The 26,652-nt window shown below is 40.5% G+C and overlaps 1 protein-coding gene across 2 annotated transcripts in view; it reads right to left on the reverse strand.

Moving 5' to 3' along the window:
• atxn7l1 (ataxin 7-like 1) overlaps positions 1 to 26,398 on the reverse strand; it is a 30,907-nt gene extending 4,509 nt beyond the window's left edge. For both annotated transcript variants that reach the window (XM_025057552.1, XM_008315787.3), the window contains exons 1-11: positions 26,284 to 26,398; positions 25,702 to 25,770; positions 18,613 to 18,717; positions 10,901 to 11,017; positions 10,211 to 10,409; positions 9,334 to 9,803; positions 7,134 to 7,216; positions 5,565 to 5,815; positions 3,286 to 3,499; positions 1,965 to 2,086; positions 503 to 1,012 (exon numbers count right to left, since the gene is read on the reverse strand). In XM_025057552.1, coding sequence (XP_024913320.1) covers positions 503 to 1,012; positions 1,965 to 2,086; positions 3,286 to 3,499; positions 5,565 to 5,815; positions 7,134 to 7,216; positions 9,334 to 9,803; positions 10,211 to 10,409; positions 10,901 to 10,916 — 1,865 coding nt within the window. In that variant the 5' untranslated portion in view covers positions 10,917 to 11,017; positions 18,613 to 18,717; positions 25,702 to 25,770; positions 26,284 to 26,398. The remainder of the gene's footprint in view (positions 1 to 502; positions 1,013 to 1,964; positions 2,087 to 3,285; positions 3,500 to 5,564; positions 5,816 to 7,133; positions 7,217 to 9,333; positions 9,804 to 10,210; positions 10,410 to 10,900; positions 11,018 to 18,612; positions 18,718 to 25,701; positions 25,771 to 26,283) is intronic.
• Positions 26,399 to 26,652: the final 254 nt, after the last annotated feature.

The following is a 26,652-nucleotide window of genomic DNA, read 5'->3' on the forward strand; positions in this document are numbered from 1 at the left end:
CAATTAAACTGTTTACAAAAACCTCAATATATATATAGTATCACAATATGTATCGCCCAGTGTCGTGATACGATTTTACATCGCCAGATTCTTGCCAATATACACACTTATAATTAATCATGTTCAATTACGATCTTGATTCATTACGACTAATTATAATTATTCCATCGCTGTGATTAATCAGAATAACATTGTTAATTGTTTTTCCAGACTAAATATAGATTATTTAAATGGGTCAAACCATTCAGCTGCCTCCACATCCTGTTAACACAGGGCGTTAAATAGATCAATATCGCTGAACGTCCTGTATAAACTACTGTACACTCAATAATTCTGATGACTTCCATATTTCCCCAGCCACCACTTAAAATGTATAGTTGTAACATTTCATCAAGCCTCTCATGTGAGTACATGACACAAATGCTGTTTCCAGACGGAGAGAAGGAAACAACGAAACACACTTCTGTCATTCAACCATGGATAAAGAACCGTCAACTCCCACCTGCTCTGTGAGTTGAAGCTTTGAGACCCTTCAGATCTGGACGGCCAGTCATCTCCACTGTGCCAAAGCCCTTCCCTCCCAAGTGTCTTTCTCATGGCGGGGGAGGCAGCTGCCCCCCCTGACACTGGTATTGTCGGATGATAGCTGTTGCCGTTTTTTTTGTGATTATCCACAGTCAAATACAGAGAGGAGTGAGAGGAAAGAGAAGCAGAAATGTGGGAGGAGTTTTTCCTCTTCTTGGTTCCCACTTCGGTGTCCTCCTCCTTTCCTTTCGGCGAACGACCGGTTTTATGGGCTCCATTACGGGCTTTACCGGATATCGGGGTGTGGGCGGCATCCCGGATGCTGAACAGCCCCGTCGTGGATGTGGACTGAGGGAAAGTGGCCGTGTGAGGAGAGGAGTCAGAGGGCAGGAATACAGATGTAGGAGAAGAGGTCAGCTGTGGTGTGACGGAGGACGTGGAAGACGGGGAGAGGGGGGTGTGGCTCTCAGCAGCCAGAGGCACTTTCCTTAACGCACATAGAAGAGAAAAAAAAAAAAAAAATTAGTCAATAAACTTTGAAGTTCAAGGTCAGACGCACATAGAGAAAAAAAAAAAAAAATCAGTCAATAAACTTTGAAGTTCAAGGTTAAGTCATTAGAAAACTTGCTTCAGAATGATGAAATATTTAAATTGAAAAAAAAGAGAAAAGATTTATGTACATTTATACTGTACATTTATACATATATATATATATTTATATATATACTGTATATACATTTACATTTTTTTAATTTAAATTTTCCTCCATTCAACAAAAGAGTGTGACCTTTATTAGTAAAGCCATAATTTAGTGAAATTAAAAATATTATATAATAATAATAATATTGGTTGAATTGCTTACATTTACTGAGTTAATGAATAAATACATCCAGCATTATACTTGACACATTGGGGGAAATTAAAATAGTTCATACAGGCAAAGAATAAAGTGCAGCAGCCAATAATGAGCAGAGGCGGATTTGAAGAGCAAAAAGAGAGCGATCTTAAAGCAGCCATTAATCGTCTTCCAATTATAAAATCTCATCATAAAAGACATCGCTTCAATGTGACATAATTACACTCATTGCTTTCAGTACTCACTGGGATTCTTGCAGATTTTTTAACTTCTTTTTATAACTCTGTTTATTTTCACTCCTGCCGAGTGTGATTCAAATGGTTCTCCTTTTCACTCTTCCTGTTTCATTTGAACATTAAAAAAAAAAGTTGTTTACCTAAAAACGCTGAATTCTGTTCCTCCATGAGAACAAGTGTCTTTTCCTCAAATTCATTTACAGTACCAGCAAGACTAAACCCTTAACCATTTGTATGAGGATTACATTTCCAATCTGTTTCATTTGGTCTTTTTTTTTTTTTTTTTTTGCAGAGAGATTAAACGCAGATGAGCCGTGTTCATCAAACATCCCGCTGTTCACACCTACCTCCACATCTGTGCGTTGAGGTGTTTCTCCAACATGCTCTGCAGGACCAGCCTCATCTTGTCCCACCGCCTGTCGAACACGTAGTGTCCGCGTCCCATCAGCCTGCTGCTGAATACGCAGAGCTGGAGGGAGGAGGGGCGAGAGAGGAGAGGAGGGCAAAACACAGAAGGATGTAGAGGGAGAGAGACAGAGACAGACAGAGAGAGAGAGGAGGTAAGGTGATGGAGTGCAGAAAAGGAAGCAGAGAAGGAGGGGCATCGTGGGAGAAAGCCAATGATTTAAAAGGATGTAAAGAAAACAGAGAGGTGGGGAGAGACGGGAGAGAGAGGGAGAGAGGGAGAGAGGGGTGTCAAATGACAGAGAGTAAAGATAGATGATGACAGAGGAGAGGAGGAGAGGTGAGGCCAAAGAAGATTTTAAATTGACATCGCCCGATACAACAGATGATCCATCGTCAGAAAAACTAATATCAACCCCATCAACCAGTGTTACAGTTGAGGTCATTTTAAAGCAAATCCTTATTTAAAAAACAGAGCAGAAAATGATTCCATCACCAGGAGGGACTTAACAGATTTCAACAGGATTGATTTGGACATGAGGAATTTACTTAATTATTACAGTAAGCTTAATAGATCCCACTGTATACAGTTATAATTGTAATAACAATATTTAACTATATATATGTGTGTGTGTGTGTGTGTGTGGGCGTGTGTCAGACTAGAGAATTTCCTCTGCGTGTGTGTGTGTGTGTGCGTGTGTCAGACTAGATAATTTCCTCTGCTCTGTGTCTGATTGACAGGTCAGCTAAACTGGTCAATCTCAGTCGGAGTAATGCCAGCAATGCCTCTAACAGAAAAGTCCAACAGAAAAGTCCGGTTGCAGGATTCAGCCCAGAGATAAAGAAATACAAAAAAAGACTGATATGGTTTCCTCCAAAAAACAGCTAAGACACTGATTTCACAGGGTGACAAGCTAATCTTTGACTAATCAATCAACAAATCAAAGTATCCTGTGGGTGAAAGACAAATGTGTTGCTGTGTGAAGAAGAAGGGCTTTTTAATAATCAGAAGGTTTCTTTAGCAATGGAAAAATGTAAACGTGAGTCACTGCCTCAGAGGAATGTGACTCATGTCTGTCAGTAAATGCCCTGTCATTCTGACATCAGAAAAAGACAAAAACGGTTGTAGAAAATTAGGTGGAGACTTCTGGACTCAAGGCAACTATTTTATTTTGACACAACTGCTGTAAATAAACTGACTTCCTGGCATTAGTCCCCGGCAATTATGAACGGAAATCGTCTCTCGGCTGTGATTGTACTTACCCCCAGTGGCTGTGGGTGGTGGCTGGAGTACTGGAAAGCGGGTCTGTCGTTGTCCTCCGGAGTCTCTGCGTCTCCTTCATCACTGGAGAGCCGCCCACCGTCTCCTGCCGCCGTCACCGAGCTGAGAGGGGAGAGCTCCGAGTTAGGGGCCACAGCAGGGGTCTGTGCCGGGGGCAGAGGACTGGAGGTGGAGGTGATGGAGCTGCCCGGAGCCCTGGAGAAGAATCAGACGGAAGACACGGGAGTGAATAACGTGTAGAATGAAGTGAGGGTCGTGTAAAACAGGGTGAGAAAAACAAACACAGTGAGATAAAGTCGGATTTATATACAACAATGATTTAAGATCCATAAAAGAAACTCAGCTTTTCTTGTACGGTTTAAATCAAATAACACAAGAAAGAGATTGAAATGTTGACAGAAAGAAAGAAAAGGTATAAATAAAGGAATAAAGGAAAAAGACAAAAATAAAGAGAGAAAGCATGAAGGACATAGACAGAAAAATAAAAGGAAAAAAAAGACAGAAATAGGGCAATAAAGAAGAAGAAATGAAGGAAAGACAATAGGAAAAAAAGACAAAAACGAGAAAGAAGGGCAAAAATAGAAAGAATAAAAAAGAAAAAAGTGACAGAAAGAAAGAAGGAAAGAAAGAAAAATAAACAATAACAAAAAGGTAAAACAGATATAGAATGTAGGTTAAAGGCCATGCAGAAACACAGAAGCCATAAAATTAAGAAAAAGTTAAATTATAAATAAAAGTGAAAATAAAAACATACTAAAGTAAATAACAACTAAAAAGTCAACCCAGAAATATATACACAACAAGACACAAGAGCCAGTCCAAACACAAACACAGAAGGAAAATGAAAATCAAACTGAAACATATGTCACATTCACTATAAAGTTAATATTTCCTCCTCCAACAGCAGGCCATAAAAATCAAGTTTTTAAAAGAGCGGGGGACGTGTGTGTGGGGGCACATAAAACCACTGTTTCACTGCTGGCCCCTAGGGTGACCGAGGGAAGGGAAAGACAAATGTTTGGAAAAAGGACTAAGAAAGATGAGTGTAAATAAGTGCGACAGACAGTGTGTCGGGGACTCTCGAAGAAAAGTGAGGGAGGAGAAGAAAAAGGGCAGGAAATGAAAAACAAGGGAGGCTGAGAGAGACATTCGAAGAGCTCATGTCACATCTGCCTTTACACCACAATCAGTGTCAGTGGAACTGTCTGCTGCAGAGGCAGACACCGGGCCTCAGATAACTTCCTTTTTCAAACAGACCATCGTCTTCTAAATAGAAAAAGGAAATGAGTTTCTTCTAACACACTGCCAAAGGCCTGCTCTGACATCATTTTGCTATTGTTTTTTGCTTCCTTGCAATATTGTTGACAGCATCCCCTGGTGGAAAAACACATAAACACACCAGAGCCGCACAGGCTGAGGCTGTACAGTGAGAGAATCCGTGTCATTCCAAACAAGTTATATGTTATATCTGTAGCAATAACAAAATAAATAAATAAACAAAAGTAAAAAAAAAATAATAATTTTTTGCCTTTTTTAAAAAAAACCAAAAATAAAAAATTGCTTAGAAAAGGTTACCTGTTTACTGAATAAAAGATTCAGAATTAGTTACTACTGTAGTCAAGAATACTACGGCTACTTTGGTGTAGTACAGTGATCATCAACACGTGACCCGCAGGCCAAATCCAGCCCGCCAAACCATCCAATCTGACCCGTGACTGAATTCCAAACAAAACTATTTTAATTTCATTTTATTTGAGTGTCAGTCCATTAAGGCATTGTTTCCCAAACACTGGGTTGCGACCCTCAGGTGGAAGATTTTTTTTTTTGTTTGGGTCGTATAATGAATAATGACTATTGATTTGTGTCGTGAAGGTTTGTGACTTTTAAATATGGGTCCCCAGAAAAAAAGTTTGGGAAACACTGCACTAAGGTGTCTGTCCAGAAATATTTCCTTCTGACAAATATAGTTGGTGACCCTTGGAATTGTAACTGTAACAAGTATAGGAACATATTTTAAAAATACCAAATATAATAGAAAATATTTAATTCTAATATATACATATTAAAACAACACCCTTGACCAAAACAGTAAATTAAAAGATTCCAATATTATTGATCAAACTTGAACAGATTAAGTTTATTTAACAGATTAAATATTGCAAGAACATTAAGCAGAAGGTCACATGGTTACGTTACTGAGAAGTACTGACCATTCTAATAATAATACATTCTACTGTTAACACTGCACCTCCTCTCCTACCTGGGTATGTGTGCATTTGCCAGCCGGAGCCTGAGCGTGGACAGGGGTCGACCGTTGGGGCAGTGAGGTTTACTCGGACTCTCCTGTACGCTGGTGCTTTGGCTGCAGCCGTCCTTCCCTCCCGTCCCTCCCTCCTTGTCTTTCTCCTTCACTCCCTCCTTCTCCTTCGCCCGGCCTTTGTGTTCGGCAAGGAGGAGGTCAAAATTCTTCCTCCTGCCTGGGACGGCTCGGCGGTGGGTTAAGGAGTGAGTCTGTAACGAAACACAGAAAAGAGCAGAGAGGTGCGGTGAACGTTCCCGTCATCGTGAACGATCACCTTTGGTTGATGTAGTACATCGTGAACGATCACCTTTGGTTGATGCTGTGCGTAGTGAACTTCTCAACGCTTCCAACAACTTTAGAAAGGAGGCAGCCTTGAAACATTTGGTTTTCCAATAGCTGTGAGAGAGTGTGTGTTTGTGTGTGTGTGTCAAGCTGGTGGAATGACTGGTGTAAGCAGGTTATACTGTCTGAGGGAAGAAAATGGCTTCCTGTACTCATTCACAGGTCACATTAAGGCTAAGAGGCTCTTTACAGAACCTGGAGCCCAGAAGAATGAAATCATTCAAAAACCGAGTGTTGACTGCTACAACCTGAAGGGGGAGTTAACGCACACGTAGCATTCAAAAACCGAGTGTTGACTGCTACGACCTGAAGGGGGAGTTAAAAACAAAAATGACATTTAGCCGTTATTTAGCAAAAGTCTCCAAAGGTCGGGTCGTAATCATGACTAAATATGTGATTAATTAATCCGACGTTATTTAAAAACAATGACTAACTGCACGAATGCAATTTGAAAGGTTATTTTTTCCTTTTCACTCGAAGCAACTCTTAAAGGCCATTTTTATTAATGGCTGATCCTCAGTAAAGGCCACCACTTTGAATGAACTTAAGATTACACAGAGTGAGTAGTAATGTAAAAAACATGAGCTCAGAGTGTCTGGATGAACCTGAGGCTGGAATGACTGGATGTTAAAAATAATTAACGTTGACCTGCTGGTAATTTTTTAGTGTGTATTTTAAATAAAAAATAAAATAAAAAATGTTGGTTACTAGATTGAGAAACTAAGATGTGTACAGCTTTGTTGAAAGACAAAATATTTTCTGCATTTAAACGTATGAATCAATGCAAAAAAACAAACAAACAACAAATTGGGCTGAAGTATTTGTAATGGCTTAATAACCAGATTTAAGCGACGAGCGCAGCGTGTCTCTGGTAATTAAAGGGCAGTGAAGTTGAGTATCACTGCACAGAGAGGCTGGCAGCCTCCGACCACTATTATTAAAGCATCATGGGAAATAGACACCTCGCAAATGTTCAACACCAGGTGAGAAATGTAATACGCAGTTATCACAGGGACAGACAGTGAGACAGGGAGTCCTTTTAATACCACTGATCTCATCAACACAGGCACAGACAGGAAGCAGGAAGTGGGGTCAGAAACTATTATTGTGTTTAGAGGAATGATATGGAGATGCTAAGTGTGTCAGTGTGTGTGTCTGTGTGTGAGTGTGTGTCTTTTCTGTTACCTTGCAGGTGAGGGACCTGGTACACGGCCGTTTTGTCTCGGGGTCCTGGACTCCACAGTGTTTGTTGGGGTCAAACACTCTCCCTGTGACAAAGGCAAAACAAAGACACAAGTTGTAGCAGGTCAACTCCAACATAATAGTGAATACTCATACTCTGTATTTAACAGAGTATGAATAAAGTAACAACAGTAACAACAGTTTATACACATGTGTGGATTTCAATAAAAAAAAAAAAAAAACATGTAATCACTGTTGATTTTAAGTTTTTAAATTTCCTTGAGATTTTAGAAAGATTTTATTATGAACCAAAAAATGATGGTGCAAAAATTCCCCATATTTACTTCAGGCACTGCATACTTAAAAATAAATGTTCGCATGATAGAGGATTTATGTAGTGACACTCATTTTCTCCATCCTATCCGAAGCCGTATTGTAGGTAATAGAAGAACAGAGTTTCCACAACTTGTACTGCTGTGGAAACTCTGTTGACGTATACAGGAAACGTCAAGAGATTCATCTGGCCGTTGGTTGAAGATGAATTTACCAATTAAAAGATCATTTTCTTTATGCACGTTCGTCTACGATCCACACTTTAATCTCCACGGCGGCAAAAAGCATTTAGTGACTTTAAAAGTGATTAGTAATAAATTGTTATTACTGTGTTGACTGTGTGTGTGCACGCTGCTTATACGCTGTTTATAGTCTTGAATAGAACAAAAGTGTGTAGGAGCCAAGTCCTCAATGAAGTGCAGTTCAAATACAGTTTATTAAATCACCCTATTTAAATGTTGTGTAATGAAGGAAATATCTCACAAGCAGTTATTAAATCACCCTATTTAAATGTTGTATCTCACAAGCACTTGCTACAGTCTAACGTTTGTCAGTCGACAACGGACCGCTTTTTCACTCATTACTATTGAAATATAGAAGAGAAGTCAGCAAGAAAAACTGTCTAGAAATTGGTTGGAATTTTTCTCAATAGACGTAGCTTAATACATGAAAGAAAATATACGTCTCTCTTTTGTGTCACAAGGCATTAAATACATTTTTTTGCACAGACCTCTGAAACCGAACCTGGCTGGGATGTTACAAACAGCAGAAAAAACATTATTCAGCAGCAAAGACGGACCTTTTATTACCGCACACATCCAGGCTGACCACAACCTCCAGTCAGCAGGTTACCTTCTAAACAGTGTGGCTCTCAGAGGGCTATAATCTGGTGCCGGTCATCGCTGTAATCCCTGTAATCTTCCTGCATTTGCAGCACGGCCGTGCAACTACTGACAGGCACACGCGAATGAAGTGACGCTAAAAAAACAAACCGTAAGCTTCTTCTCTGGTCACACACCGACTTGAGAATGAAAAAAAAAACGAGAGGCAGTGTGGCCAAAGGCAGTGGAGGAGGATGAGTGACAGAACTGACAAAGAGAAAAGGAGGCACGAGTGTGTGGATGAAAATAGGACAAAATCTGAGAAAAAGAGAAAAAAGAGGATGAGGTCGAAGCAGGAGGCTGAGTGTGAAAGGAAGATAAAATGTAGAGACACCGTCCCTCAAGTAGACAAGCAGCTTTTTGGCAGCGCCAGTGTGTGAATTAGAGAGTGTAAATCAGACGCTTTGAGTGGAGCCAGACACAGCACAAAATAATGAGAACGTAGAGAGAAACAAGGAGGGAGAGACCGGGGAAGAGCATTTGTTACTGTTCCCTGGGCCTCGGTTCATTTCATATTTCTTTAAAAATGAAAACAAAGTTGTAAAGTTATAATGAGGCAGGAAACACAGGCAGATTTAGGAACAGAGGTAGAAAAAACCAAAACAATCCGAAACCTCCCAGCTGACCGTTCAGTCTGGGATGATTAAGATATGACAGTTAGGGGTGTAAAGATACACATTTGAATTCACTTTAATCGATTCATGATGCACTGACAACATCCCTAATGACTATATGACTGTAGTGATATTGTGATAGTTTTATAAATACATGTGGATGAAGTCACATTCACACCTAAAGTCAAGATGGTTGGAGTGTCTGATCAACACATTCCCAACAAAAGACCAGGATTGATTTTTCTGTAAATATTCTGAAAGCTGTTCACTGGTTGTAAAAATGTCATTCATTGTGAATTTCAATTTTTTTTTTCAACACATCATCTGACATCAGTTCTTAGCAGAGAACTGTTGGCTGTGTGATGAAGAACTCACCTGAGAGTCTTCGATGTGACCTGGAGGAAGCTTTAGTTCCATCCTGGAGCTTCTTTTCCACTGATGATGATGACAGTGATGATGATGACGAAGATGATGATGATGATAACGACGATGGCACGTTGTTGCCAGCTCTGTGCGAGAACACGGTTGATGGCGAGGGTTTTTTGTCCATGCGAGAGGGAGAAGGAGTCAACGACAGCCTTCTATCCAGGGGAGACCGCGCCGGACTGGGCCTCCCGTCCTGAGAGGACGGAGGGGTGACGGAGCGCGGCGTGGAGGGTCCGCTATTGGCACGACCGTTCGTGAGCTTCTCCCCGGATCGTTGAGAAGCTGGAGGAGTGAAGCAGGGAGGTTTGAGGGAGGGGGACGAAGACGACGGAGAGTTCGAGCTGAGGCGCACGTGAGACGCAGAGTCGCCTCTGCTGAGGCAGGGCATCTTCTCCAGGCTGACGACAGGAAGTGATACACTGGAGAAAAGAGTAAACGACAAAAGTGTGAATTTGATGAGTAATGATGAGTAATGTCGAGTAATGTCGAGTAATGTCGGCTGTGGCAGCAAATCAGGGCATTAAAACAAAGAGAGATATGTCAAATAAAAAACATAAATCAAAGGCAATCAGAATAAAGAAAAAAGTTGAGTTAAAACATTGGCTGATCCTGGAATTTTCAGAAAAACAAATGAATGCAGAGAATAGTTTTTCATAAAGAAAGTGTCCAATAGGTGGCACTTCTCTTGTTTCTACCATTCACAGGTCACATAAATTGGAAAAAGAAAAAAAGTTAAAACATTTCAAGGTCAAACATGTCCTGTTTCCTTGGAATTTTACGTAGTTTTCAATAAAAATATGAATAAGGAAGATGTAATTCAACCCACCATGGTTTGTTCCGCGCCCCCTTGGGTGGGTAGACAGCCAGTGGTGCCTTGTTGAAACGTGAGTGGGGATAATCTTTAGGCACCCTGAAGGCCAGAGTGTCCCCGGGACTGGGAGCCACGGTGGGGGCCACGGCAGGCGCTTTGGGCTTCATGGGAACCAGGGGACTGCGGGAAGGTACAGGGGAGCCATGCCGCTTTTCTGTAACAGAATTTAAGAGAAGCTGTGTGGCCAAGACTAATGACTCATTAAACACACACTTCAGACGAATCACTGACTCATCTGCTGCCGGTAGGTGATTTTTTGGATCTCATTTGCATCGCAGCACCTGAATCAGGCTCTGACTAACGTTGTGTGGAATTTACACCAACAAATTTTCGGTGCCAGATGGCTGTGTTGTAACACTTCAGAGTAAAACTGTGCCAGACAAAAAGGGCAAGTATTTACAAATCAATTGTATGTACTCTAATGAACCGCTTCTTCCACGCCGTCTGAGGCGTCCTAATGTGACAGACCAAGCTGCTACTACGCAGTGAACCAACAGTTTTTAAATACCTTCTGCCCCAGATCTGAATAATCACGAGACACAAGTGAAAGGATGCTGAGACACAGGAGGAAATGTAAAAAGGGGAACAAATGACAAAGGCTGGGGGGGGAGGGAAGGTTTCACGCAGAGTGGAAAACACACTTACGGTTTTTGCTATGCATGTCTTTGCAGGGTGCAGGGTAAGGAGGGAATAGGAGGGGTGGTGTGGTCCAGGACTGTTTGTCTCTCTGTCTGTCTCACAGGGAAACTACACCCCAACTACCTGGATGGAAACAGAGGGTTGAAAACGTCACAGATAGAGAAACGAGGCGGGGGAAATACACACACCCACAAACAGAGATAATATTGCAGATATGAATAACTTTAGTGTTGTGTCACACCATGTCAGCAGCTCTCGCCAAAACAGGTAAAAACACCCATCGTCACAATTCCACCGAAGGGGAAAACTGTTGAACAGAGGCTGTTGATGTACAGTAGGAATCAGACTAGCTGTTCTGCTGATGTAAAGTCGATGAAAAACTGCAGGAGGCACTGGCGCCATGACATACACTCTACTTCTACATTTATTTATTTGGAGCTAAATTTAGCTGTTACTCATGCTGTTTAAATGTGGCCAAAACCACACGTGTCAACATTATGGTCTCACTCCTGACTAAACAGACGAATGTAAAATATCTCAAACTGTCAACAAATATCTCAACAAAAAGCCTCGCCTTTATATGGATACCGTGTGTCAACAAATATCTCAAGAAAAAGCCTCGCCTTTATATGGATACGGTGTGAAAAGTTTAGTTTAAGTATTGTTTTTGATAAATAAATATTGCAGTATCATCAATAAAGACAGTAAGATTTGATTAAACAAACAGATCTTAATGGTTTTAATAAACTTTTTCACTGTTTCAACAACAAATTTAAAGCCACAACATTTTTTTTTCATATGTGTGCACATGGGAACTAATAATCCTGTAATATTAATGTAAATAAAAAGATAAAATGAAAAAAAAAATGAAAAAGTTACTGGAAAAAACTCCACCATTACACATATACACAGTGGCTTCAGCCAGTATTCAGAATTTCCACACTTTTACTTTTTTTCAGTAAAAGCAAGTTCACTCGTTATTATTAATTTTTATTAACTTCTACTGAAAATGTTTGGACATTTTTTCCAGCTTTAATTCAGTTAATTGTAATTAATTTACAGCTTCACTGTGATTAATCAAATATGTTTTCCTCGTATGTGTATATTTATATACATATCCTTTGGTGAATAGCAAAGACCAGTGGGATATGTCATTAAAAAGTATTGTAATTAGTGTACAGATCTCTAATTGCCTTACAGTAGGTATAAAGTGAACATTAAAAAGTATTGTAATTAGTGTACAGGTAGATCTCTAATTGCCTTACAGTATGTATAAAGTGAAGGTGCTGAGTAGACAAAACCGACTATTGTTGTTACCGACTGTGTGTATGCTAAAAAGACCATCAGTATTTGTCCTTATAATTTGTTTGCAAAGGGTTGTTGTGTGCACTAGGGATTAGCCACGATATGCAAAAATCTAACCGGTCAGAGTGTGTGTGTGTGTGTGTGTGTCACCATGCACATGCTGTAACTTGACTCAATGTAAAAGCTTTTTTGTGCAGCAATGTGCAGGTGCAGCACACTGAGAAAGTACTGTGAACACAACGTAGATATATGAAGATGCTATGCGCAGGAGAGTGATTAGCATAAGTGAGCATATGTGGCAGGTGTGTAAATAGGCCAGTGGAAGTGGAGGGCAGCTGTGCTCATAGGAGAGTGATCAAAGTCCGAGGCTACATTCACAGGTATGTAGCTGTCACAGAGCAACGTTTCCCCCATTTGAACGCAAACTGTACAAAGCTAACACATCATTACGTACTTTAGCTAGCATCACAGATCAACAAAGACACTGTGTAGTGGAGATTAGTAGGAGACGGCTGTCGCTGTTAACCAAGGTTTACATATCCATTCAAGCTGTTGGCTTAATGTTCATAGTCAAGTACATCATGTCCTGCAGTACTGCAGTTCCTGAAAATTCCAACAGAGGGCAATCCAAGCACTTTTTGCATGTTATATCATGCATATCTTTTTTGTTTAGCTATTAGCAAGCAAGCTAAATACTCCAGCTATGAGTACAAATACATCAGCAGAGCAATTTTTTAAGTTGTGGCGTGCACATTATTATCAGTTGTAAATTTATGTTTTTAGCCTAAAAGTAAAGCATTTTAATCCGTAGCTTGATTTACGAGGTAATAAAAGACTATAAGTACACGGTAAAGTTAAATGCAGCAAAAGACATTGAGCACACAGCCTACGTTCTTGTGCTGATGTCATACTCCTGAGCATCAGCAGAACACTTGGCAGTTAAGCTAAAAAACAGCAACTCGGACACACTTGGCAGTTAAGCTAAAAAACAGCTACTCAATGTAAAGAGCTAACACAATGTATATTCAATTGCCTGGATGCAAACACTTATGCAATTTGTTTTTTCGACCAGCATTTTGAGAGGAAGAAAAACTTCTCCTAGCTTCATCTCAATATATTTAATATATGATTTAAATGATCATAGTAGCAAAGAAGCTAACTGAGTAAGTGCAACACAGCAGTAGTGCCTGCAGCAGCAAATTATTAAACATATTAAATAAATTCACAGAGGTTTTGGACATTTCTCGCATAAAAACGTAAGAACTCCAAAAAATATATTCAACTTCTTGGCCAATAGTAATGATGTATCCATGAACAATATGATATAAAGTCCCTTCTGTAAGTTAGGATCTAGCAGAGAGCAGTACGTACTGATTTACAATACATGGACAACAGCCCAGGCAAGGTCACCAAGCCACTCAACCACAAGGGCACCCTCACTACTAAGCTCTCCTGCCGGCCTGCCAGCCCGCCTGTCGTTATGGCAATTCTGAGAGGCCAGCTGACTGCCAATTGGCCGACTCATCCGATGGGCGGGGTCATTGCTCGATCAGGAAGAAGTGGCTCTCAGAGCTCAGCTGGGTTTGTTTACACTCAGAGGGCACAGAGGGGACACAAGAAATAAAGAAGTATGAAAAGTGGGAATATTAAAAGATGAGGGTTTTATAGGTCCAAAAAATTATGTTAATCTTTTTTAAAGGATACAATATGTGACAGAATATTGAGAAAAAGGATGACGAACATTCAGGCTTAAGCACAATGGTAAACATGTGGAGGAGTTCATTCAATTTAATGTGTTGCCTCAAGAAAAGGATTAAGGATTTTTTTCACAGGATATTTATAAAAGTCAGGGCGATGCTTACAGTAGCTGCGTTCATGTTATCAAATTATTTGGCGTGAAGGAGTCAAAATATCAAAAAAAGCAAAGCTTTTTGAAAAACCTCAAGCGATGGCCTTAAAAAAAAATCTACATTTACTTTTCTGTTATCAATCAGCAGATTAGCCAAAAAAAACTCAAAACAAAACATTTTTATGAATAATATTTTAAATATTTTCTGTGCAAATATCCGAGGCCCATGACTGGTAGCAGGCCTGGTGTTTGGGAACCCCTGGATTACAGCTGGGTGAAAAGAGCAATGCTTGATACATTTCTAGCTTATCCACAGAGTACAGTAAAGGAGTTTTTAAGGTGGACAGAGCAGGTAGACATTAAATACTCCACAAGGAAAAAGCACCAAAAATGAGCAACAAGTCCACCACAACTCCTGTTAAGATAAGAGTGGAATTCAACGGAGGGAGAGCATGAGGATTCTCAGCTCATCTACTACTACAGAGAAAAGTTGGACGGCGAGTAGCGAGAGACGGACCCTCCCACCAATGGCAGCAACATAACCCTTTCATCATGCGCTCCACTTACTCACTCACACACACACATACACACAGCAGGCGAGCATCGATGGAGAGGACAGAGAAGAGACAAACTACGAGAAGGGAAATCACTGCCGTGGAATACTGAGCTAACACATGAGAGATGAGGAATTATTTACAAAAAAAAAAAAAAAAACACATTTAATGAAGTGATTTAAAAGCAGAACTATTGAAAATGTACTTGTTCTGCTGTTCAAGAAAATGTCACCGAAATAAACCATTAGTTCCAGGAGTCATAGATGGAAGCAGTTAAAACATGTGTTAGTCGAAAAGGAGAAAACGTCTTATTAAAACCTCAGTCTGTCGGTTTTATTTTGCAGCAAAGAAACACATCAGGATTTTTATTGTCTTGTTATAGAAAGCGTGGCAGTAACTCTTTGAACCGTGACAGAATGATTCTGTATCTTACTGAGGCCACATATGTTAATAATACGCTGCACATGTGGACTGTTTTACCTAAAAATAACCCTGATAAGTGGACACAGTCTCTAATGTATAATATGTTGTGCACATTAACCTTTTAATGTAGCAAACACGTGAATCCTCGCTTCATGTTAGGAGCGCTAAGCGGAGCTGAGCATCAAACTGGACGCGTAACTACGTAGGATCCTCAAAGGGTCGACTGTGCGACTTGACATATCTGTCTGGTGAAAGCCTCTTACTGTGAAGGATCCTCAAAGGGTCGACTGTGCGACTGGACATATCTGTCTGGTGAAAGCCTCAGCGCTTACTGTACACGATGTGCGTGTGCAAACACCGTGATTGATATGCAATCCAGCACACGTGTAATGTATAAAGCACATCTCCAGAGTGAAGTGTAGTCAGGATAAAAATACAGTTTCTGGAAACGTTACTGTCCATTTGAGTGGCACTAAAAAAAAAAAGGGCTGAAGATTAAAACTTAAAAACACGGTGGCTTAAATTTAACCATGATCAATCATGATTAATTGGGAGTAATCAACTGGTTCAGAGGTAACTAATTTATAAAAGTTAACATTAGATACAGTGGAAATGATATCAGGTCACAGTGTTTCTGTTTAAAGAACGGTAAAGACAGTATCACTGGCTAAAACAAGGTGAAAATGACTCACAGTTTTTCTACGAGTCAGCGTGTCACCACAGTCGGCCTGCTGCAGAGGCTGCTCCTCACAGTCTCTGGACAGAGGACTGGTTTGAGCGTGACTTCTCGGGAGTTTTCTGCTCCTCTGTGTGTTTGCGTTTGTTTTCTCAACCTGTTATTACCTGACTTAGTGTGCACTTCTGTGTGTGTTAGGAAATGGAAATGCTGCCAACAATGTAGGGGGTGGGGACAAAACAACAGAGACTGCCAAGTGTCTGCAAGCGCGTGAGTGTGTGTGTGTGTGTACGTGTGTGTACACAAGAGCGCTTGAGTGAGACAATAGCTCTGACCTCTTTCTACAGAGGAACAGAAAGTGATAATGTGTGTGTACATAGAAGAACTCCTCTGGCCTCGGCCTCGGCCTGGCTCTCTGCTCTCCTCTACACTGCTCTGCTCTGCTCTGCTGTGTGTGCATGTGTGCACGTGTGCACGTGTGTGTGTTCATTAAGCACCACCACGTGTCATTCACCCTCCTCCCCTACCCTCCTCCCCCACCCCTCAAACAGACGCCTCGGGCTGGTGCACGTGCCACCGACAGAAGGAGGCAGCAGCCAGTGGGCAGATGCGAGCGCAGTCGGTGGAGCCAGAATCAAAAACAAACAGGGTGAAGACTGACAGGCTGAAGGACCAATGAGAGCCCAGCTGTCTGCTGCTGCTGCTACTGTAGTGAAGGACGGATGAATGGATCCATTTAGCGCTTTGAAATCTGAGCCATTGCTAATCTAAATTTTCAATGGATTGCCATCTACAACCGACTGAAACAGGACCATTCAGATTCACAGCTCCACAGGCCAAACCTACAGGAGGCCAAGTTGATTCATCTTTTTAACACATAATATTTTCCACTGTCTGTTGTGAACTCTGATTTGGATAAAATGTTGGAGTGTTGCATCAATATGGTGAATTTCAGTAACCAAAATATAATATGCAATGAATATACAGTATATATATACATATATATATATATATATATATATATATACACATATATATACACATATATATATTTACACATATATATACATATGTATATTTACACATATATATACATATATATATTTACACATATATACATAAATATATATATACATATAAAATATACATTTGTAGATATTCATACATTATATATGCATATATACATTTTTTCTGCTACATGAGGCTGAAAACTGTAGAGATTATTTAAATGTGTTTTTGTTTTCTTCGGTGTAAACACTGCGACAGTGTCATTACTATTGTTTGTGTAAAAGAGGAAAGTTTTTTTTTTTAAGTAATGGTGTTTAAAAATGTTAGAGAAGTGTGATTTGGGCGTCTACACAACACATATTGTGGATGTGGTGTGAGTGTTAGTGAAATGTGATGTTTCCTCATCACTGCTTCTGTCCATCTTCCTTAGACTTCGCTACTAAGTTAAATAATAATAAAAAAAAAACACAAAAAGTGGCTGTGATGTGGCAATTTTCAAAATTGCCACATCACAGCCACTTTATTGCCACATGCCAAGGCAAAATTTTCTAAATTTAGTTTTACTTTTTTTACATCTCCACTACGGGCTGTAGGCTGTGGATTAATATTGTTGAGGACACTCACTTGCCAGAGGAAAAATAATCTCTTGTCCACTTTGGCAAAACCGTTTAGACTATGTCAGGGTGCTTCAGCCTAATGAATGAATTGGAAACACTTTAACCTCCTTGGCAGCCGGAGCAGTGCAGTTTCTGCCTTTGGCTGCTCCCTGAAGAGGTCACCACAATCGATCATCTCCCTTTATCTCACTTCATGTTTTGCCTCTTCCACTGCTGCACCAACCGCCTACTTCAAAGTCCTCCTTCATTATGTCTATTAACCCTCTCCAGGGCCCTTCTTCTTGTCCTTCTGCCTGGCAGTTCCATCTCTGGCTTCTTTTGTCCAATACATTTCCAATCTGTCTTCAGTGTATGACTCTGACTCCATGTCCAAGATGCTCAATCTTAGCAGTCAGTCTTAAGATAACCTTAATTCTAGTAACTGGTAAGAAAATATACAGTAGCTCTACCAAAATATTGCGATATTTCATTTCACATGATTGATATCCCTTAACACTATCGATCTTTTAGATGAACAACTAACATGCAAATATCAATGGAGTTGGTTCATTTTATTTGGCTTTCATTTCTTCTCCAGCGATTACAAATGTAGATCCCTGTGCCTAAAGTATCACGACATATCGTATCCTTGCTCCTGCATCGTGATACGTATCCCCAGATTCTTGCAAACACACACGCCTAGTAACTGGCTACTCCCTGTCAAAATCTCAACATTTCCAAGTCTGACACCTCCACCTGAGCCTTCTGTTTCCAAAACAGCGCCACAGTCCCCAGACGGTACATCACGGCGGCTGTCAGTTGACAGTCTTGTACAACCTTCTCTTTCACTCCGGTGTCTGCTGTCACGCCTCATCTCCAGTTACGGAGGACTGACCTGTGGTGGTTCATCGCGAGTGTGGCGCAAGGTTGTTTTTTTTTAGTGTGTGGGTTGGGGGGGGGGGGGGGGGGGGGGAGGCAGGCTGTATTCAAAACCCACACTTATCAAGTGAAGAATAAGTGTGTGCACAGCGCTGGGCCTGGTCGATTATTCTGTAAATTATTTAGTGAGTTTCAGCTGCTGTCAGCCTGCTGGGTATTATACTGTGTTTGTTCAAGTGCAGGATGAGGAAATTGTAGTATTGATCTAATTGGCCGTGTTTGTACGGGTCTGCTCTGTCACAGAGCCAGACAGCTCAACCTCTGACTGTGTTTGTGTGTGTGTCTTGTTAGTGTATGATGGTGATGTCGTGTGGGTGAACTGTATATATATATATGTGTGTGTACGTGTGTGTGTGTGTGTGTCTTACCATAGTGTGAGAGCATTCCCTGAGGAGTGACCACCTTATTGCAGACATTGCACACAACAAGAGAAAAATCCTCCAGTGCAGGAAAATGGCTGTGGACAAACATCTCTGAAACAGACCAGAGGAGGGACAGACATTTAGGGACGTCCAAAACATTTGACTTTTTTAAATATTATTTTAATTTACATTATTATACATACAGTATTCTGAAACACAACATACCATTTATGTTGACTATTTGTCCTATTATTATTAAAATTATTATTAAAATTATTATTATATAACACACCAGAGTTATCACAGCTAAAAGGTTTGGTAATTTTAACGAAAAAAAAAAAAACCAAAACAAGCTTTTTTAAACACTGTTGTTTCAAGAGGAAAATAAAATAACAACTTTGAAAGGATGGTTCAACATGATCTGTGATTTAAAATGAGGTCCTTCATGTGTCGTGAAATATGAGTTGTTTCTGTGATCGGGATATTGTTCTGAAAACATTGAACAAAGACAGTGGGTGAGACACAACACCTCTGCTAAAAGGTTTGCTCTCTGTCTCCAGTCCAGAGCGTTAGATCAACAGCAGACGTTCTATTTGCTGATAGAAAACTGATGAAAACAAATATTTAGAAAAAAAACATTAACACACAGTGCAGAACCTGAAACTTTGTGTACTCGTATAATCTCTTCTATTAACACAGGGCTTAGACCAGAGTCACTGAGAGGAGGGCGTGTGTGTATGTATGAGTGCGTGTGCACACACACACTTTGTATTGTATGCTGTTACAACCTTGCATTATTCCTGTGTGTGATTGTGTCCAAGAGAGATTGTGTGTGATGCATTATTCCTGTGTGTGATTGTGTCCGAGAGACATTGTGTGTGGGTGCCCACCTGTATCTGTGTGTGTGCGTCTCAGTGTTGTTTCTGTGTATCTGTGTGTGTGTGTATATGTGTACTAGTGAGTTGTGTGATAGTTTGTGTGTGTGTGTGTGTTTGTGTCTGTGGAGCAGTAACACCTTCTTCCAGGTCTGGGCATGAATCACAGTCTTCTTTTTACAGACTAAATGAAAACACAGTGTACCAGGATGAACATGCTGTGAGTTAGAGTCAGAGTCAATTACAGTCAGACAGTTACAATCAGACTGACGGTCAGAGTGATGTCAGAGTACAGTCAGACAGTTACAGCAGAACCGAAGGTCAGAGAGTGACAGCGTTTCCAGGTGTGTTTAACGTTGAGCTGCAGAGACGATATAATTGTAAACAGTCGCTCCTTATGACTATCGCTGCATTTTCTATCCAAATATGGAACAATTATATCCAGAACTTCCAGAAGTTTGAGCTCAGACACAACACAACTACTTTTCTTTTTCCCTTAAGTGCTGCAGTGCCCCCCGATCCCCTCCCCCCCGTTTTCCCTTAAGTGCTGCAGTGCCCCCCAACCCCCACCCCCCCACAGGAGTCAAATCTATCACTTTGTAAAACACGTTTTCAACATAAACCGTTAGGATTACTGCGAAAAATAAAGCAGGTTGATGTACGTGACAAAAGCAGTCCTTTCAATATTTGGTTTTCAAGCAGCAGACGTTAATAACTTTGTAATGTGAGCTGTCGCAGACACAGCCTGGAAACACTGTTGGCGGAGTTGCTGCCAAGTGGTTTCAGCTCAGAAAGCTGCTTGGCATCACCGCAGTCTGTGTCTTTCCTGTCATCGCTCGCTGAGGAAACCAGCGCATTTTCTTCACAATTAACTGTCACTAAGGTTATACCAAAATTATTTCTAGAAATATAAAGTGATGGGTCTTCTGGTAAATCAATAATGCATTTTCCTCCACATCTGCCAAGTCACATGCAAAGAAAGTGAGCAAAAGTGAACAGTCGTAATGAGTGTCTTTTTTTTTTTTTTAAAGCAGCTGCTAATATTTGCTAAATGAATGACAGGCCAGAAATTTTACTAATAAGACTAACAATCGCAGGGATCTATCACTGGCCAAGGCTAATGTTTAGAATAGGCAAATCAGCCTACAATTGGTGGACAAGTGTTTCGGAAGACGACTTCACACACCGACTGGCACCGATCGGTCCTGCAACGGCAGCACATGGCACAGTATCAAACGGACTGAGGAAATGACCCGCAGTCACTCATCACAGTAGGTTCCTGAGAGCTTCGTATCACTTTTCAACAATCATTGTGTTCACACAGCGCCGGGGGAAGTGCACGGGCCACAGCTGAGTTTGAACTCAGCACAGCAGCGGTAACAGTAAACAAGCTTATCAGCAACTGTCTGGCTGCTTCAGCCACACAAACCCAGGCTGCAGAACCAACTCTACTCAAAACAAACCAGACTCCTGCTTATCCCAACACTCCTCTCAACCACATCTCCGACACTACAGAATACTGAGACTGTATTTGTGGCTAACTTTGAGTTGTTTTAGCCGTTTCTGATGCATATCCTGATACCTATTAACTCCCATTTATTGAGTTTTGAAGTTTTGTTTTGGATAATTTTGACCCACTGTTGGCCTGACATTTATTTATCTTTTGGATTTATATTTATTTAGGCTTTTTTTGTAGAATTATTTTTATATACTTATTTTTAACTTTAAGTTAACTCTGGCTGCACTTTTACATTTTTAACTTTCTCTTAACTTTAAGCTATCTTTGTAATAACATTTGGTCAGGCAGGATTACATATATTGATTTAAATTAAATATTGCTGTTAATAAGTGAGCATAGATTATAGTCTTTAATGACCGTTAGAGAAGATGTTGGCCTTGTATTTTTTTAAATGACTGAATCTGGAACAAAATACATTCATACATATTGCAACAAAAATGTGTGTCTGTGTCTGAGCGTGTATGAAGACCACATGCCACAAAGAGAAACTCAAAAAACATGTTGAAAAGCTGGGTTTTTTTCCCCCCTCTTTTTCAAAAATATATTTTTATGGTCAGAATCCTCAGATCATCAGAGAGTAATTCTGACTCCATGTAGGAAACCAGCGAGAAGACTGAAGTTCTTCCCAGGCCACTTACACCAAGCTGTTTCTAACAAGCCATAAAATATGGCTTTGACGACTGATCACAGACAGCGAAAAAACAACAGCCTGCTAACACTGACGACAAATGACTTCTTTGGAAAGTTGCCATGCTGTAATTGCGATAATTAGGAAAGATTCCATGACAAAAGCAAAAACCAATCCCGTAAACACCTCAGCCATATGGACGACAGACAGGACAAACCACTGGGACGGATGCATGCGTCAAGACAGACTCCACAAAATCACAAACAAAATAATTCAAAAAATATGCCTCGGAATTAGGTTAATTGACCAAATCTGACAATGAGGGTTAATGGTTGCTTTTCTCCGTATACAACGGACCAACTACCAGTCCAGGTGTGGCAGGAAATAGTTTAAAGATAAATTAAATATATATATGTTTTTTGTGACTCAAAATTTCAGAAAAAGCCTAGGAGGTTCCAAAACCTTCTCTCCAGCGCCCCCTTTAAAAGACTGGACTACTGTCAGGCTTCCCTCAAGTTGAGACATTCACAGCTAATGCTTCAAATCTCAATTTAACTCATTTTATTTAAAACACTGGAATTACTTCAAATGGATATTCTCGCAGAATAAAAGAAAATACAAATACAAATCAATGTTCTATCCACTGCGGCAGCATAAAAATAAATAAATTAAACACTAAGTTAATTTGATCTGCCGTGCCCCACGTGCCATAACTCCACGCCCCCCACTTTGGGAACCACCGCCCCTTACGCAACGTTAATAGAGCTTATGCAACATCCTAATCCACCTGTCATGCTGATTATGGTGAACTAAGGCTTCAAACTTCTGGGATCTGCTAAGGTGGTTTCTGGTACAAAATAAATAGGAACCGTTGCCCCCTGGACTCTTATTTTAACACATTTAACACCCCCCCCCACGACCCATCTCTGCTGTGCCAACTCTAACTGCCATGTGTTTCCCCCACGATGCAACATGTCTTTCTGTAGGGCAATTCTCCAGGGGCATTTATCAGAGCATCACAATGGGCATTAATAATAAGCCATATTACCATTTTCAGATTTTTTTTTTTTTAAAACAACTTCCTCTTAATTTCGATCACCGTTGTTTGAATTTCCTCTTCAGGATGCAACAGACACTATTACTCAAAGACAAAGCAGACTCCAAGTCATTTTACTAAGTTACTCACTAAACTAAGACTGAACTGAACTGAGACTTAAAGTGTAAAACTAAAAATCATTAGTTTTACACTAAACCAACTTTCATTTAGATTAGTACAAACAGCTACACTACTATTTCTTATCTAACTTTTCATGTGGTCTGATACGTTACTAAGAGTGTGTAAATATGAGCCAAAACAGCCTTGGGATTTAATGCAGTGGTTTCAAAAGTGGGGGGGAGGACCCCTAAAAAGGCACAGAGCAAGGGGGAGGGGAGGCCAAAGCAAGATGATTAGTAATATCTATCTACAAAAGGGGGGTGGACAATTAATTTTGTAACAAGTACTAAAATATATATGATTCAAATCAGTTCCTGTACTGTCTGATTTTAAAAATAAAATATGGAGCATAACCGCAAACCGCAGGTCCCAAGGATTGATGACTGAAGAACCAGTCATTTACTAGGAATTGTGCAGTTAGGAAGTGTGAGAACCAGACAGAGATAACCATCACGACGTGCTCTTTGAAACACTTTCTGACGGACTGACCTCAGGATCTTCAAATATCTGTGTGCCACGGACTGGCACTGAGTGCTTATCAGGCTTCTAAATGGCTGTAAGTGTATAAAACGTGTGTGTGTGTGTGTGTGTGTGTGTGCATATCACTCTCTGCAGAACTTGGTGTCATGTTACTGGCAGATCAGCAATTCTGGAAACACTGCTCCAGTTTGGCTCTGAGAGAGGAAGATGAGGCATGTTAGAGTGTATGAGTGTGTGTGCCAAGGGGGCGGGAGGCAGAAGCTGAGGCTGGTACTCCACCGGTGACAGTGAGAAGACTTTCCCAAGCTCTGTGTGTGTGTGTGTGTGAGTGTGTGTCAGCATGTTGCTACGAGGGCTGCAGCACGCTCAAACTTTCAGCGATGACTCAAGCGCGATTAACTACAGCTCCTACTCCTGTGGTTACAATACTGAAGCTGGAGAATTATGGAGGAGGAACTCCCCTGGTTCTGTCTCTGGAGGCTGCATGCAGGGTGGAATGAAGGTATTTTGACCGAGTGCCAGGCAAAAGAAAAAACGTGTCATCTTAACAGGCTCTAAAAGTTCCGAAATACTCCAAAGCACTTGTTCTTGTCATACTTCAACAACAATACTTCAAATCTTCAACAATGACACCACACTGGTTCTTCAGATATCCAGTCAGTATTGAGAGTCTCTTCCTTTTTACAATAATACATATCCAGCCGATGCTCGTCGGGATTTACAAACCTCGTCCTTGAGACTTTAAATGTTCTTCAACCACACGACAACTAAAGAAAATCCAACCTGCCAGTTCAAAAACGACTGCCATTGAAGACCAGGACAACCACTAAGGGTTATTATCATTCTGGAATAATCTTAATCAGATAATTCAATTACAGACCGGATTGTTCAATCCTCTATTAGAGTCTCTGCGTTATATAAGTACTGAAGCGTGGACTACATCAGTTACAGAACCATTATCCTGCCAGTGGGTCACAACATATTCAAAGCAGGCGGCGACATTCAGTCATGTCTCCGGTTCATACAAACAACTATTTGAGAGCAGCAACGATCTGTTGCATAAAAAACAGGATCAAACTGTATTATTTGATCATCATGACTAGTCTCTTGTCTAAAGTACTGCCCGTCTACAAAAAAATAAAAGAAAATGATTTCTAAAAAAAAAAAAAAGAAAGAAAATGTTTTTTTAAAATCAATAATGTTCATAAAATCAAAAAAATGAAATGCAGGTAGTTTTACAGCCAATTCAAAGAAAGTTCTATTCATGCCAAATGACTCTTCCCACATCGCTTCAAAAGAAACTTTTGAAAAAACTATTTGAAGAAATCCTTTGAGATTGCTTTTTATTTATACAGTATACTGTGGAATTTTCCACTTATGTTGCCCAACATAATCATCCTTACAGGAGAAATAACTATAGATGTGTCTGGACTCCAGCTACAACTATTCTTAGAAGTTGAAGTTTATCCATGTGTGTGTTTGTGAAATCAACTAGATTTAAAAATTATCAGTTGATACAGATATTTGGAACATCAGTGTTATTCTCATCTTGGTGACTTACATCAACAGAAACCAAATAAAACAGTATAACATTTAGTTACTAAGGCAACAGAGGAGACGCAAATGTAAATATTATGTAAATATTCTGATCACAAAATCAGGTTATAATGTTTATTTAAGTCAGGGTGAAGGATTAGGAATAATGTTGTGTTGGAAAGATGTGGTTTAAAAAAAATCGATCGCAAAATTGCAGGCAGTGGGAATTGTGCCGAGGGTCAAGTCAACAACAAATAGCTATAGATTTGTTGATAAGCAATAAAGCGTGGTGCGTTAACACTGTAAAAGAAGGCAAGGGTCAGGGGTCAATTTTTATTTCATAAATGAAAACATAATTGTATCAGACTGTTTATTATTTACTTTACAGTGCATGGAATATATGGTCTGTTGGCTGCACGTTGCGTTTGTGTCTTGACAGTAACAAGAGAAAAGTATGATGTAATTAAATGTTGCATCAAAAATATCCAGTTTACTGTCATTGAGAAGCAAAAAAAACGAGTTCAGGATGATTAACAAAGGAGATGCTTACTACTATATTTAAGTTGTAAAAAAAACATTAAATTTTTTTCCTAAGACCTCAAAACACATGGGACCCAGTGCATTAGAAAATAGATATCAATAATATGAAGAATTTGTCTCATGTGTAAACATACAAACATAACAAAATCACTGATGGTTTTTTAAAAAATATAATAAGGACTTTTTAAATACACACACATTATGCTACAACGTTAGCATAACACTGACGATCACTTTGCACCAAAACAACAACAAAAACATCAACAACCAGCAGCCTGTCTACTGTCTTTAATTTCCTTACCTTGTCTCCCGATCGGCTGAACACCTTCTGCGTGGTCGCCGTCAGCCAGGGACGAGTCTGTGTCTGCGTCTGCGTGAACACACAAAAATCCACTTTGGCAACAGCAGAAAACGTTCACAACAAACTTTTAGGGGCCATGCGCGCGGTGCAGCCATGCTGCCGTGAGGCTGCTGCTGCTGCTCTCTGTGTAGCATTAGCCTGCTGCTAACGCTTGCTTCACTAAATCAAGTGGAGTGGAGCTGTCAGAGCGAGCAAACTTACAGCTGGACCCTGGAGGCTGTTTTTTTTTTAATTTTGAGTGAACGCCTCGGAGGCTGAGAGTGAGCGGGCGACGCTCGGCTCCGCCGCCTCTCTCTCCCCCCCCGTGCGCGGCTGTCGAAGCAGCAGCTCCATTAATTTTGCATTAGGTTGTAATATTTTCTGACAGTTACACTCCGCTGCTGCTGCGCGTTGACGGAGGGAGCCTGCGTGGTAGTGGCGTTAGTGGAGCTGAGCTCCACTCAACTCAATCACAGACACTTCCACACACTTTTTCCACTCACGGCCAAAAACAACAGCGTCGACAACGACGTCACAACTTACTGTCAACAACACGTAATTGAGCCACACTGACGAAGGAAGACCAAGGCTCGCAGAGGAAGCTGTCCGGACTTGGTATTTGGCGATCCAATGTCGCCATTGCTCTTCCTTCTTGTTGCTCTGCTCTCTCTCCCTCTCTCTCTCTCTCTCTTTCTCGCTCTAGCTCTCTCTGCCTCGTACACAGCCAGCGAAAAACGAAAGAACGAGATGTGGTGATGTCATCGTCGGATAACTCCGGCCCGGTTCGGCATCAGTCGGTGGGCTGAAAGGTTGTTGAAACCTCTGGGAGGACCGAGTCTTAAAATTTTAGTTACAATAAAATATATAAAAGTACACTGTGTAAGAATAGGTACAGTTACTTAATAATAACAA

The sequence above is a fragment of the Cynoglossus semilaevis genome, chromosome 8 (assembly GCF_000523025.1).
Source record: "Cynoglossus semilaevis isolate Cse_v1.0 chromosome 8, Cse_v1.0, whole genome shotgun sequence".
Lineage (NCBI taxonomy): Eukaryota > Metazoa > Chordata > Actinopteri > Pleuronectiformes > Cynoglossidae > Cynoglossus > Cynoglossus semilaevis.